The sequence below is a fragment of the Poecilia reticulata genome, linkage group LG19 (genome assembly GCF_000633615.1).
Source record: "Poecilia reticulata strain Guanapo linkage group LG19, Guppy_female_1.0+MT, whole genome shotgun sequence".
Lineage (NCBI taxonomy): Eukaryota > Metazoa > Chordata > Actinopteri > Cyprinodontiformes > Poeciliidae > Poecilia > Poecilia reticulata.
In genome coordinates, this window is record NC_024349.1 from 9053072 (window position 1) to 9066371 (window position 13300).

At 36.6% G+C, this 13300-nt stretch overlaps 1 protein-coding gene across 1 annotated transcript in view; it reads left to right on the plus strand.

Moving 5' to 3' along the window:
- The window catches only part of LOC103481813 (integrin alpha-M-like), a 22831-nt gene extending 13043 nt beyond the window's left edge, over nucleotides 1-9788 (plus strand). The window contains exons 9-22 of the mRNA XM_017310692.1: nucleotides 4-143; nucleotides 239-364; nucleotides 570-643; nucleotides 5270-5411; nucleotides 5482-5580; nucleotides 5661-5740; nucleotides 5819-5905; nucleotides 5998-6067; nucleotides 6170-6268; nucleotides 6344-6424; nucleotides 6714-6824; nucleotides 6924-7037; nucleotides 7122-7232; nucleotides 8257-9788. Coding sequence (XP_017166181.1) covers nucleotides 4-143; nucleotides 239-364; nucleotides 570-643; nucleotides 5270-5411; nucleotides 5482-5580; nucleotides 5661-5740; nucleotides 5819-5905; nucleotides 5998-6067; nucleotides 6170-6268; nucleotides 6344-6424; nucleotides 6714-6824; nucleotides 6924-7037; nucleotides 7122-7232; nucleotides 8257-8337 — 1415 coding nt within the window. The 3' untranslated portion in view covers nucleotides 8338-9788. The remainder of the gene's footprint in view (nucleotides 1-3; nucleotides 144-238; nucleotides 365-569; nucleotides 644-5269; nucleotides 5412-5481; nucleotides 5581-5660; nucleotides 5741-5818; nucleotides 5906-5997; nucleotides 6068-6169; nucleotides 6269-6343; nucleotides 6425-6713; nucleotides 6825-6923; nucleotides 7038-7121; nucleotides 7233-8256) is intronic.
- Nucleotides 9789-13300: the final 3512 nt, after the last annotated feature.

A 13300-nucleotide genomic window follows, 5' to 3' on the forward strand; every position in this document is an offset into this window, starting at 1 on the left:
TTAATTTCACTTTAACTTTGGACGCAAATCGCAAGATACCAAACAACCGAGCTGAGATCAGCAAGGATGTGAGGCACAAGAGTGGATCGCTTAATCTTAAATTAAATACAAAAGAATGYGCTGATGTGAACTTTTTTATTSAGGTAAGTCCTAAAGTAACCATTACAGTAATTTTATWCAACTATATAAGATTMAACAGTTTTTTAAYTAATCATCTTTCCATCTCAATGCCTTCCAGTCTTGTCCAGARGATGCTCTCAATCCACTCAATAATGAGCTCAGATTCACGTTTGATGGTTTGCCTTCTGGCTCAAACCCAAGACCAAGCCTTTCTCCACAGGTTAAAACCACAACATTTCATCCTGTGAGTAACTCCTGTACATCCTAAATATGAACAGAAAGATCTTTACTGAGATTTAACCTTCCCACAGCTGATTGACCTTTCATGGTTACCAGTRTGACCGTCATACAAAACATTACATCACAAAGTTATTTGAAAAGCATATGATTGACCTAAATGTGAATTTTTCTCTGTATGGATCTGTTTAATAGTTTACTGTTATCCACAGATTGGGTTTGAGATCAGTTGTGGAGCTGATGAAGTGTGTGAAGATAATCTGAAGGTGGATTTTAACTTCACCAAGTAAGAGATTTGTTTCGGAAAGTAAAGCCTTGATGTGACCGGTGAACTATACACATTATATCTGCAAAACTTAAACGTTTGTATTTGTTTGGCAAGAGCAAGATTTACAAGAAATCTCAGACTATGGTTCTCCTGTTTTATGTCCCAGAAATATTTCTGTTGGCACATGCCCAAATGATCTGACGGCGAGTAGCAAAAAGTCACATATAACATCATACATAAACGCAACTATAGCCACATTTTGCAAAGTACTGAGGATTTACTGCATAATAAGATTCAGTAAATCTCTTCAATATTAATATCAGAGAAGAAGCTATTATGGTTTCGCAGCCTTAACCTCTGTGCTGACTGTAAGTCTAGTTGTGAAGGCCAGTTGCACTTGGTCTCATCTTTGTCATGAAGTCGAGTCACTAATGGGTTACAACCCAAGAACATTTATTTGTGAGTTTCTTAACAGATACATAAAACACAATACATTCTCCAGCTCAGCAGCAACTCCATCTTATTCTGCTCTGCCCCCTAGTGGCTGGAAACAGAACTATTAGTAAAACTACTAGCATCTTCCCATTTCACTTCTTCAGTGCCTAAACCCTATTATACAGTAAAACATCATTATAATGCAACTCCCACAACACATCAGAAGCACAGAACAATGTGAACTCCTGCTTTTCAGTGGGTAAATAAACTTTTTTGCCCTGTTTATTTTTTTTTAGAACAAACTGGCATTAAATTAAGAACTAGAAAATTCCTGCAGAAATTTTATGGGGCTTGCCAAAGTGTGCTTGTCGGTTGGAACCCAGCGTTCTGATGCTTAAAATAATCATTAATGATAAGCTCAGCTAAATTGTAGTCAATAACCTGTGGAGAAGCAGAATTATGTTGACTAAGCTGTGCTTGTACCATTCATTATGTTAAAATGAATGCATAAGCTAAAATGAGCCAAAATGCTAATGTTAGCCTAAATGCTGGAAGTAGCATGTGGAGCAACACGACCATGTTGTTTTAATTTTACTTGCTCCATTCAGTACACTAAACATGTCTAATTAGAAAATTAGCTATTAGCTAACTTTAGGTAAAAGACTAGTCAAGGGCAGTGAAATGCTAATGTTTGTGCTAATGTTAATGAACTGCCTACTGTTAAAAAAAACATAAAAAAGGCAGACTTTTATTTTGAAACTTTCAGTAAGCTTCATTTTAACTACCACACTAATTCAATGTGTAACAGTAGTTTGTTTAAACCAGTCACATAAAGCCCAAAAGAGCAATTACCTGATGTGAAAAATGTTAAGGCTTTTATTTTGAAATTTTCAGTAAGCTTCATTACTGTTGCACATTGGATTAATGGCCACATTAATCCAACGTGTAACAGTCCAGCTAAAATACTGCCCAAAACAGCAAGTAGTTCTAAATGCCAGCCCAGAAAATTCTGCCCTGTCTGTAGTTATAACATTTTGTTCACCCTCCTTCTGTAGTAATTCAGAGTTCCATCATTATGTAGTTCTTAACTGCCAACTCAGCTTTCCTCTGTAATATTTGAGTGTTCCACCATGTTGTAGTTCTGACCTTCTGCTCTGGTCTCTGTATTAAAGTGTTCCACCATGTTTAGAACTACAGAGTCTTTGTAGTCCAAACCAGCAGTTCTGCCTTTCTCTGTATTCTGTTGCTATAGTGATTAAGCCTCTGCCAACTGTCGTGTGTGTGACACAGAAAGGTGGAGAAGGATTTCTATCTTCATGAGACAGTTTTGTGGAGAGGCAGATGCATGTTGACTAAGCTGTACTTGTACCATTCATTATTTTAAAATTAATGCATAACCTAAAATTAGCCAATATGCTAATGTTGGCGTGAAGGCTCTCAGTAGCATATGGGGCATCACTAGCATGTCTGTCATTGACTTTCTCCATTTAGTATACTAAACATCGCTAATAAGTACGAAAATCAGCTAATAGGTTATTTTAGGTAAAAGGCTAATGCTAAGACAAGGGCAGTGAAATGCCAATGTTTGTGCTAATGTTGCCTATCCTGAGAAAAAACCCATAAAAAGCTAAATATTATTGCACCGCCTATGGCGGTGCACTGATGTAAGAGGAATAGGCAGGCTTTTATTTTGAAAGTTTTAGTAAGCTTTATTTTAATGACCATACTAATTCAATGTGTAACTGTGGTTTGTTTAATCCTGTCACATAAAGCCCAAAAGAGCAACTACCTGATGTGAAAAATGTCAAGGCTTTTATTTTGAAATTTTCAGTAAGCTTCATTTTAAATGGCCACACTAATCCAATGTGTAACAGTGGTTTGGTTAATCCAGTTATATAAAGCCAAAAACAGCAAGTAGTTCTAAATGCCAGCTCAGCCCTCCTCTGTAATAACTGAGTGTTCCGCCATGTTTAGAACTACAGAGACTGTGTAGTCCAAACCAGCAGCTCTGCCTTTCTCTGTATTCTGTTGCCATAGCAATTATTAAGCCTCTGCCAACTGTCATGTGTGTGAGAGACTTTATCTATCTTTATGAGACACCCGGTCAGTTTTGATGAAAAAAGCAGTCCAAACAACTGCTTCCCGTTCAGGATCCGTAAGGCTGATCCAAAAACTGTTTGAAGCATATGAGAGGGCTATTTGTTATCTCCAATAGTCCCGTGATTCATATCTGTAGGTCAATCACAGTAATTGCAGTAATGAGGGAAATATAGTGTGCGCTGAGCTCAGAAAATTTTCAGAAATGTATGTAAAACACTGGGGTGGAGCGTCAGTTAGTCCTATCCCATCACTTTGCTCTGAAGCTTCTTGACACAAAACTGTAAGCCCTAGGGAAATTTTGAAAACATTTTACTGGAGCAGGCATTCGGTGCGATTTCATGACCAGCTTTCATACCAATAGTACAAGTTTTGCGGCCATGAGAGCAATTTCAAAATTATTTTGGGGTCAAAATTCCACTTCGTTTCGCACTCTAAAAAAGCGGCAGTTGGTGTCAGTTACACTCTGCATTTCGGCAGTTGAAATTTCGCTCGTTTTTCGCTTTTTACTTCGCCGTCGTAACTCCGATCCCCAATAAAAATAATAGCTCCCTTCTCGGCATCGAGCTGCACGTTTTGATACATTTGTGGTATCAAAAATAACTAAATTTATTTTAATTCTTAATTTATTATTATTCTTATATTCTTAATTTATTTATTTAAATAAATAAATAAAGAGACGCTCTATTGGGTGTAGAATAGGTGCCTGCCATGCAATGCATGGAAGGCCCCAATGAACTCTGAAGTATCTGCCATCAAAATTGCCCCTAAAAATGTTAATCATCACCATGGAAATTATTGATCTCATTTTAATTTATCACGAGATTACTTGCATATTGCGACAGGCTAACTGAAACCGACTCTTCACTCTTTCCTTGTTGCTGGGTGAGTCTGTGAAAGCATGAATTGTGTTTCTTATAGGCATAAATCGATTCATAATAGTCCTATTCATCAACTGGTGTGAACGTGAAGGTGCTAAATATTAGCTCTGCCTCTTTGCCCATTACATAAAAAAATGCATTTACTTGTACTTCACCATCTTCCTGGTCAAGCATTGTAGCGATCTAATCCCAGGAGAAGAAGTGCTTCTTCCAGGCAGGCCACGATGACGGCTGGGTAAAGTCTAACGGCTCCAGCGCCTGACATGGTGCCATTTTGATGCTTAAATCTTCCCCTTGTCTGACTTCTGACACCATGTCAAGAAGTCTAGCAACTGAGTAATTTGCATCCAGGAAGATTTATTTATGGGTTTCGTTCTTTACAAGAAAGCAAAAAACGTCGGCCATTATTGTACAGCTCAAATTCTTCTCAGTTTTACGTCTTTTTCTTATTCTGCTGAGCCCCCTAGTGGTTAGGAACTGAACTACTATGTATTTGTCGTCTTATTATTATTCCTTTTTATGACGGCTGGCAAGCAACTTTTAGATGTGCATTACCGCCGTCTATTGAATCTATATGCAAATTTAAAACTAAAATAAATAACAAAAAAAGAAAAAAAAGCAGAAAAAGAAAGAAAACAAAATAACCACAATCCATCTATCAATTTCTTTTCGTCTTATTCTGCTGTGCCCCCTAGTGGTTAGGAAAAAAACTACTGTTTTTCTTCTTTTTATTGTTATTCCTTTTTACGACGGTTGGCAAGCAACGTTTAGATGTGCATTACCGCCATCAAACTGGAGTGGAGTGTGGATCGATATGCAATTTATAAAACTAAAAATAAATTACAATAAAAAAAACAAAAGAAAGCAGTAAAATGAATCAAAACAAAGTAACCACATTCTCTATTAATTTTGTCTTCTTAAAGTGCCCTACCAAAAAACAATAAGATCCAAAACAGGAAAGTTTATACAAATCGGCTTGTATATTCAACTGCAATTGGTTGTCCTGTAATCTACATACTAGTTCCTTTCTCTCAATTGAAAAAATTTGGGTAGAACTGTTACATTTTTTACCGTCTCTTCTTGAAAACAAAAATCACATTTTCCTGTAGGATGTTTTTCCATTTTAAATAATATTAAATGTTTAATGTTCAACATTGTCTGACCAAAATATAGGCTGGATAGTAAATGATATCCCAATTTTATGCACCTGTCATTTATCATGTTTTTTCAGGTCCTCAGTGGTTAAAGTCGGCATAGATGAACTTTTGAGTGTGACCATCTTTGTGAAGAACAGAGGAGAAAACTCGTACAACAGTCGCATTACTCTCACATACCCCATTGGGCTCTCCTACAGGAAGGTTACACCTCTGGAAGTAAGGCACCAATATTAATCTATGTTGGTGAAGCTGCTGCAACAAGCTGATGATCTGTGTTTTATTGCAGGGAAGAATTGAGTGCAACTCTGTGGACAGTGAGGATGGCGTCACAGAAGGAAAGACAGTCTGTAGCRTCGACAAACCAATATTCAAAAGCATCTCAATGGTWAGTTTGTGCTGCTGCTTYATTCATTATTTAACCAGAAGAGGAAGTCTTTTGATCCCTCTCTTTCATTTCCTTTTTAGGCAACCTTCATCGTCTCCTATGGTTTCAACACCAACAGTGATCTTGGTAGAAAGATCGAAGTGACTGCGAACGCCATCAGGTACAACTCAAGAGTTAAAGRTGCAGCTCTTTGATGCTGAAKKTTTAACTAATTTTTTATTTGATCTTTCTCTTATAGTGACAATAAGCGTCAYTCCCCTTCTAGTGAAGTCTACAAAAAACAGGARATTGATGTCAAGTACAGTGTTTTTGTCACAATTGAAAGGTTTGTTAATTCAAGCAAATAATTTATTATTTTAAAAATCCACAATGGTTTAAATACATCTTATTAAATGAATGCATGAAATGTRTGCTCAGCTCCCCCAGCTACAACAATTTCACATTTGGAGAAAACGCTGTTCAGAAACCACTTGAGCAAAAAATAAAGGTAGAAGATTATTTCACTCGGTCAGATCAGAAATATCTTCTATATTCAAGAACAGTCATTATATAATTTGGTTTCTTTGTGTTTTATTCCCACTTCTCTTAGGTTTTTAACACGATCAGACCACTAAATTTGACTGTGGTGATCAAAGTTCCTGTAAGACTTGGTGATAAAGACATCTGGATGGACACAAACAGTTTTCAGGTGGATAAATCTACAAACTAGAACTAATTAAATGTAAATAAGACTTAAACTGATGTGATGGAGCTCTGTTTTCAGATTCCAGGCTGTCGGAGCAGCAGAGATGAAGAACCTACTGTCACTGATTTTGTTGATAAGATAAAAGGAAAGAACATATTGGTAAGTGCTTCTTTATACAGTGTTTGATGATAAAAAAAAAGTAGCTCAAAAGTTTACACAACCTTGATTTCAAAAATTACTCAGAATTTGTGTCATAAATCATTTTAGAAAAGTTTTAAAATAATATGACATGTATCTGCTACATTTGAACAGTAAATTCTTGAAAAGTCGTTTTGGATTCACATCACAGAACTAATACTTTCTTAAAGTGTCTTGATTCAGTTTTTGCATTCAGTCTTCTGAAATTCCCAYATTTAATCAATATCTTGCAACTTTAACTTTGGTACAGGACTGCACTGTAGCGAGGTGCAGAGTGTTCAGGTGCTCCAAGTTCATGGAAAGGAACAAGGACACAACGTACACCATCTCTGCAAACATCAGCTCAGGATGGATAGAACAGGTAATTGATGTGAAGTTCAAGTAGATACACTGACTAGGCTGTAAAATGCAAAAGAATAAAAAAAGCTCATCATCCCTGATCTGTGTTTCTCTCTCTCAGATCGGACTTCCATCTGCCAAGTTCCTCCTGACCAGTACAGCCAATCTAGAGTATGATGAGAACCAGTACATCTTCTTCTCTACAACCTCTAATAGTGGCCCTCCTGTTCACCAGGTGATAGAATGCTGCTATCAACATCTTAGTACCAGTCAGACCTTTAAGGATTTTATTTGAAACTTCTACACCTCTCATTTTCAGATTCAAGCAGAGGTAGAAGTGTTTCCTACACCAGATTTCACTAATGAGATTATAGGAGGATCTCTGGGAGGATTGGCCTTTCTGGTTTTACTTACTGCTGGTCTGTATAAGGTGAGTCAACTAAGATTTTCTTAAAATCCCAAAGACCCAAGTTGAAAGTAATTGGCACAACATGCCCAGTAATTTCTAATAAGCATTTTTTTAAAAGGGGACACATTATGCAAAATTAATTTTTGGAACATTTTTATACTTCCATTTGCATCTCAACTGCTTCTAAAAAACAACTTAAGTACTTAAAAAAAATACCCAGCCCAGTTACCAAGTGGTTCTCCAGCATGTTTGGTTATATTGCTGTACACGCTGTACAATGGCTGCTGGAAAAGACAAGCGTTTTCTTATTGACCAATGAACCTAGAATTTAAAAACCATTTGCTACATTCTTGTTGGTTGTGCAGGAGGTTCTTCTGCTTTTCAAAGATGTAACACTTTATAATTGCACATCAGTTTGTAGCCATCTTTATGTGTGAGTGTAAATGTTCAGTTGGGGGGCATGGCTAGCAGCAACTTATTTGGATTTAAAGTGACAGGAAGCCCTAAAACAGTTAATTCTGAAAGGAGCTCTAAATAGAACCGACCAGATTGAACTGTCATTATCTAATGCTGCGTTCACACCAAATGCATTTTGCGTGTCAACGTGTCTGACGTACACTTGGAAGTCAGATGCTTGACATTTTGCTGTAGACGCGTTAAAATCACTATAGTGGGCATTGGGACGAGCCGTTGTTTTCAGTTGCCAATTGGTTGATGCTCCCCCGTCTAGTGGCAAAATTTCTGATTTTCCAACTCCAGCGTCAGTCGCGTTGGATTCGCTTGACGCTCGAAATGCAGCGCTAGACACGCAAAGCATGTAACATAGACTTTGAATGTAAACCAGTCGCCCCTGATGCTCAGATCGTGTTCGCTCTGAATGAAGCATAAGAATGATTTTGTGCAACATGTTTTGCACAACTTATGCAACTATCCTAACTTGTTCAAGAAAGCATAATAGTTAGCTTTAAATGTTTATTCTATGTCTTCCAGCATTTATCTTGCCACACATAATTTTCATTCCACTCTCTTTACCATTTTTCCTCAGGCTGGATTTTTCAAGAGCAAATATAATGAGATGATTAATGAAAATGCAGGAGCCGAAGGAGACGCACCAGCAGAGGAATGAAATTCCCTCTTACTTGTCATGTCCATCCAGTACCTTTGTAATGATCAATGTTTCTATGAAATGGCCTTTTAATTTAGTGATTGTACCAAACACAATGTGTATCAAACCATAAATTTGAACAACAAACAGTAGTAAAATGTTTGCTGTTGTAAACAGTAAAGGTATGTATAGAGTAACTGGTAAAAAAATTTAGTTCCGGAAGTGTTGAGGATACATTCTCTCTTTTAAAAGGCAATTGAAGACACAAAAGAGAGCTTGGCTGTGCTGCTCAAAGTTATTGCGGATTTAAGGGGTTTAATAATGTCTATGGGTAAAGGATCTGAAACACATAATGAAATATTCACAAATACAATATAATGTTTCAGAAGCTTTACCAATAGTGTCTTAAAAATGACTTATGCTCTGGAAAAGGTTGGATGTTTTATATTTGTCATGCACGCCCACAGCTGGGTGATGGATGAGGAGTGGGAGTCTTGAAACCGAAAGCAGCAAGCGGGGAGGTTCACTTCCTGAGCTGAGGGCAAAATTAGTCAACAAAAGTCTGAGACACGACCGAGAAGTTAAACGGAACAACATATCATCTACCAGCAGATGAACCTGCTGCAAGCCTCCAATTATTTAGGCAAAATCAGTCTTAGTGTTGACATTTTTATCAAAATATAATTCAGCTAAAATATGTTAGCTTATTTTAGCTGAACGCAATTTCTTTTTTCTTTTCTGCTTCAACAAGAAAAAAGCAACATATGACATGCATCTATGATAACCAGCTCAGGGACTGAACTAGCATGTCACAAACAGGATGAGAGTATTGAGGAAGTCTAAGAAAAGCAGAAATGTTCGGTTTTATTTTTACTTTTGTGTTGTGAAGAGGCTTGAAAGACTTATATATGACTGGACAGATGGTAAAATGATACATTTTCCCCACATAGATTATTTTAACTATCTGGTTTATGATTAGTATAATAAAACAAAAAATATCAGTACAGAGATACAGTGGATAAAAATAATTGTGGTTCAGTATTCGAAAATTATTTTAGTATATCTAAAATATTTGAGATTCAGCTTGATTAGCAGAAATACCTCGACATCATGCTACTTGGCATGCTAATGGCTAGCCTGTAATCTAGAAAGACTGTAGCCTCCACTGTCCATATTACCGTATTTTCCAGATTACAGAGCTGACTTCACTATAAGCCTCACCCACAAAGTTTGTTTTTTTTTTAACTGGAAACGTACATATATAAGCTGCTGATATCTCCACCGCTCTCAGTGTTCCACAAAAAATAGATCTGCTATTAAGGACGCAGCCCTGTGTCTCGAACGCAGAACCATGGATTCGTTCGCTGAGTTTACGTACAGTTGCTCTCGATTTGTACCGTCAGATTGATAACCTTTAACTTAAAAGCTGCATCATATGAACTTCTTCGTATGGATTCCATGATGGGTTTGAAAACATTTCTCCATTGTGCCTGCTGCTAGCTTGTGCTTGTAAATTAGCATTTTCTTCTTTGATATCCAGTTTGACTTCTAATGATTCACTTCCTGCTAAACAGCCCCCTGGTGGTTGAAGAAAAATCCGCAGAAAAGCTGCACCAGGCTACAAGCCGCATGGTACCGAAAGATACGGTAATGCTTATTAAGATATATTAAGTGTGTACGTGAAAAAAAAATAATTTATAGAAGTGGTGTATTTGGGGAATTTAATAATTCGCAGGTGGTATATAGACATGTTCTTAGCATCATTGTTTCTTCATGGTCCTTTATGGAAGACCGTTCTCAGAGACTCTCCCCCATCTATGGCTGTTGATTATTTCATTTTTGCTCAGAGTTGCCTGATAAAAACTGCTTCAAATCCATTTAATTTCTGCTGACTTTAAAGTGTAACCAAACCGCAACTGAGAAGATTTCACAATGATAAGAAGGCTGCGTTGTTCTGTCACACCAACATGTTCTGCTTTCCATGCACTGGATGTTTTTTTAAGGATATCAGAGTAAAGAGGCTAGATACAAAAATGCATCTAATGCATGTCATGCATTTCAGATTTTTATTTGTATTTTCCATTACATTTTTAAGTAATTGGCTTTTTTTTTGTTTAGCTTATAACATAATAAAACACCGGAGAAGACTTTCAAGATGGTATGATTGGTTTTTTTGCTGTTGTGTTTTGTTTTTTTGCTAGAGATGGCGTTTTTTGTATAGTGAACCATCAGTGTTTACTTCTGCTTATTTTGTACAAACTTTTCTTTTATTTGCCAAATTCACTTAAAGTGAGGATGTTGCGTAAAACTTTCTGCATAGATCCCCACCTCCCCCTCCATACACACACTCTTGCACAAAAACACATTGCCTCAGAAAGCTGCATGCAAACTGCGGTGTGTTGATTGCTATCTATATATTTTATGATTAAAACAGACCAAAGCACCAGATATTTGATGCAAACGTAATTAGAACCTATTAGTGAATAGCAGATATTTACTAAAACACAAAATTTTAGGATTTTTGCTTTAGTTTCTAGTGCAAATATCTAAATATACTTGAAATAAGTCAAAGCTAATAAGTAACTTTGCAGCAAAATAAAGAAGCTTGTTTTAAGTAAATCATTTCTTAGTATTGATTAAAAAAATACTAGTTCCACTGGCAGATTATTTTACCTATAACAATAAAATTTTCCCATGTTACAAGTGAAATAATCTGCTCTTAGAACTAGTACTTTTGATCAATATTAAGGAATTATTGACTTTAAACAAGTTTCTACATCTTGCTTTAAAGTATAGACCAAAAATACTTGGTTAGATTTTGTGGTTTTGCAGTGTATTGATGTACACTAAGCAGCATCAGTAATTCATCAAAATTACAATAGAAAGATTGCGCTTACTTCAGGATGAGAACTGTTGCTGGTTTATGTGGGCAGGCAGCAACACACACACACACACACACACACACACACACACACACGGTTGTTTTTAAGGATGTGACTTCCATTTCTTCATTTCCAGATTAAGCAAAATGACCAAACAAAAGAACACAGGAAGACGACAGAACAACACCTTATTAGGACAAGACCTGATTACTTAAGGATTTCTAGTTGAAACAACCCAAACACAGAAGACTAAACACCGATTCTGTCAACTCCATCCTCTGGTTTACCCTGAACTAATTAAAGCTGCTAGATTTCACATTACCATTTTAAAGGTCAGAAGAGAAAAAGGGTAAATGAAAATATTTCTCTTCTGAGTTGAAAGTGACCCTGTTGTAACTCCTCCTACATCATGGAAAAGTAATGCACTCCCTCTCAGTTTAAATTGGTTGACCAGAGTGGAAATCACACTTTTAGTTTGATCTCAATGCCAGAAACACAATGGACTGGATAGTTACTGTGGCACTTTTCTGTTCAGGTAAGGAAAGTTTGTCTGATGATTTCATGAAGATGTTTTAAATAATCTGCCAATGTGAAAACTGAAAGAGTGAATACTTGATGGAAGCTGCAGACAGTAAAATAAGTTTCTGTTTTACCTTTTATTTCTTAGACGCCTCAAAACAAAAATCACAAATAACCTAGAAGTGCAAGACATAAGAACGTTTAAAATAGCTTTTGTATATCATCCAATGATAAAATGTAACAAAAGTAAAGTTTATTAAGTTGGTAGGAGTTTGTCTTGTAACCTGTGGGTTGTCAGTTCAAACCACCGCTCATATGTCTGTGAATGTGTGAATATCTAAATGTAGTGTGAAGCGTTTCAAGTGCTCTAAACTTAAAGCATTATGCACATTGTGCAAGTACAGGCTATTTCCCTTTGAAGTCTTTTGGTGGAATAGAACATACAGTCACTTTTATTCCTTAAGATGCCGAAGTCTTGATCATTTTTCTGTTTGCAGCAGAGACGTTTTCTACTTGCATTTGGCTTTAGTTCCCTTTTAGAAATTTATCATCAGCATGCATGTTAAAAATGGTCATTACATTTAATTGTGTTAAATGCAAGTGTTTATTAAATTCCCTTCACAATTTTCTTTATTATGACAAATATTTTTGTTTTACTTAGTCCAAACGTTCCAACAGTTGTCAAGATGTCGGATTTTATTTCTTTGGAATTATTTAGATGAAAGCTTTTAAATGCAGGTTTTCTGTAAAAGTAATTAAAAACATTTTACTGTCACAATCTTCGTGGCGGTGGTTGAGTAACACCCCAATACAGGAAAAAGGGCGGCAGAAGGGAAGTGAAAATGTATGTGTTCAGTAAGACAAAAATAAAAAATAAGACAATGAAACTAGTTAAATTTATAACAAACCAGAAAGAGGAAGACGATGAGTTATACAGGGCAGGGCAGGTGACAAAGCAGATGAAACAGCAGTGACTCAAGAATCAAAAGAAGAACATATTCTTAGATGAACTGATGAGTCAAAGAATCAACCAAGAAGCAAATGAGAGAGCTGTCAGAGAATGAACAGCAAAACAGAGACCGGTAACTAATAAGCGATGCACGACTACAACACAACTAGATGTAAGAAACTCAAAACCAACAGCAGACTGGGAAATTTAGAAATGGTACAAGAACAGGAAGTAAAGAAAACAACAGAAATGACCAGACGCTTTCCAACACTTCGTCTGAAGTGTTGAAATCGGTTCCAGCAGCTCAAATAAAGTTTGTTTGCACTTTTCAGCACCAAGGCAGTTAGAAGTGTTTTACATCACACAGTCATCGATCATGAAACAAGTAATTAGGGGTTCCTTAATTTTCGTTAATTTTGTAAGATCGTGATCAATTGATACTTACATGTGAAGCCGATCTTACCCACCGATCTTCATCAGAGGTCTAAAAGTCAACCACTGTCCTTTTCTAGACAGGCCCACCAAGTCATGTGAGCTTGTTTCCAGTTAACCATCAACCCCCTGTTGCCAACTCAGCAACTTTATGGTTATATTTAGCAACATTTCTGACAAAAAAAGGAATCAGCAAAAATCA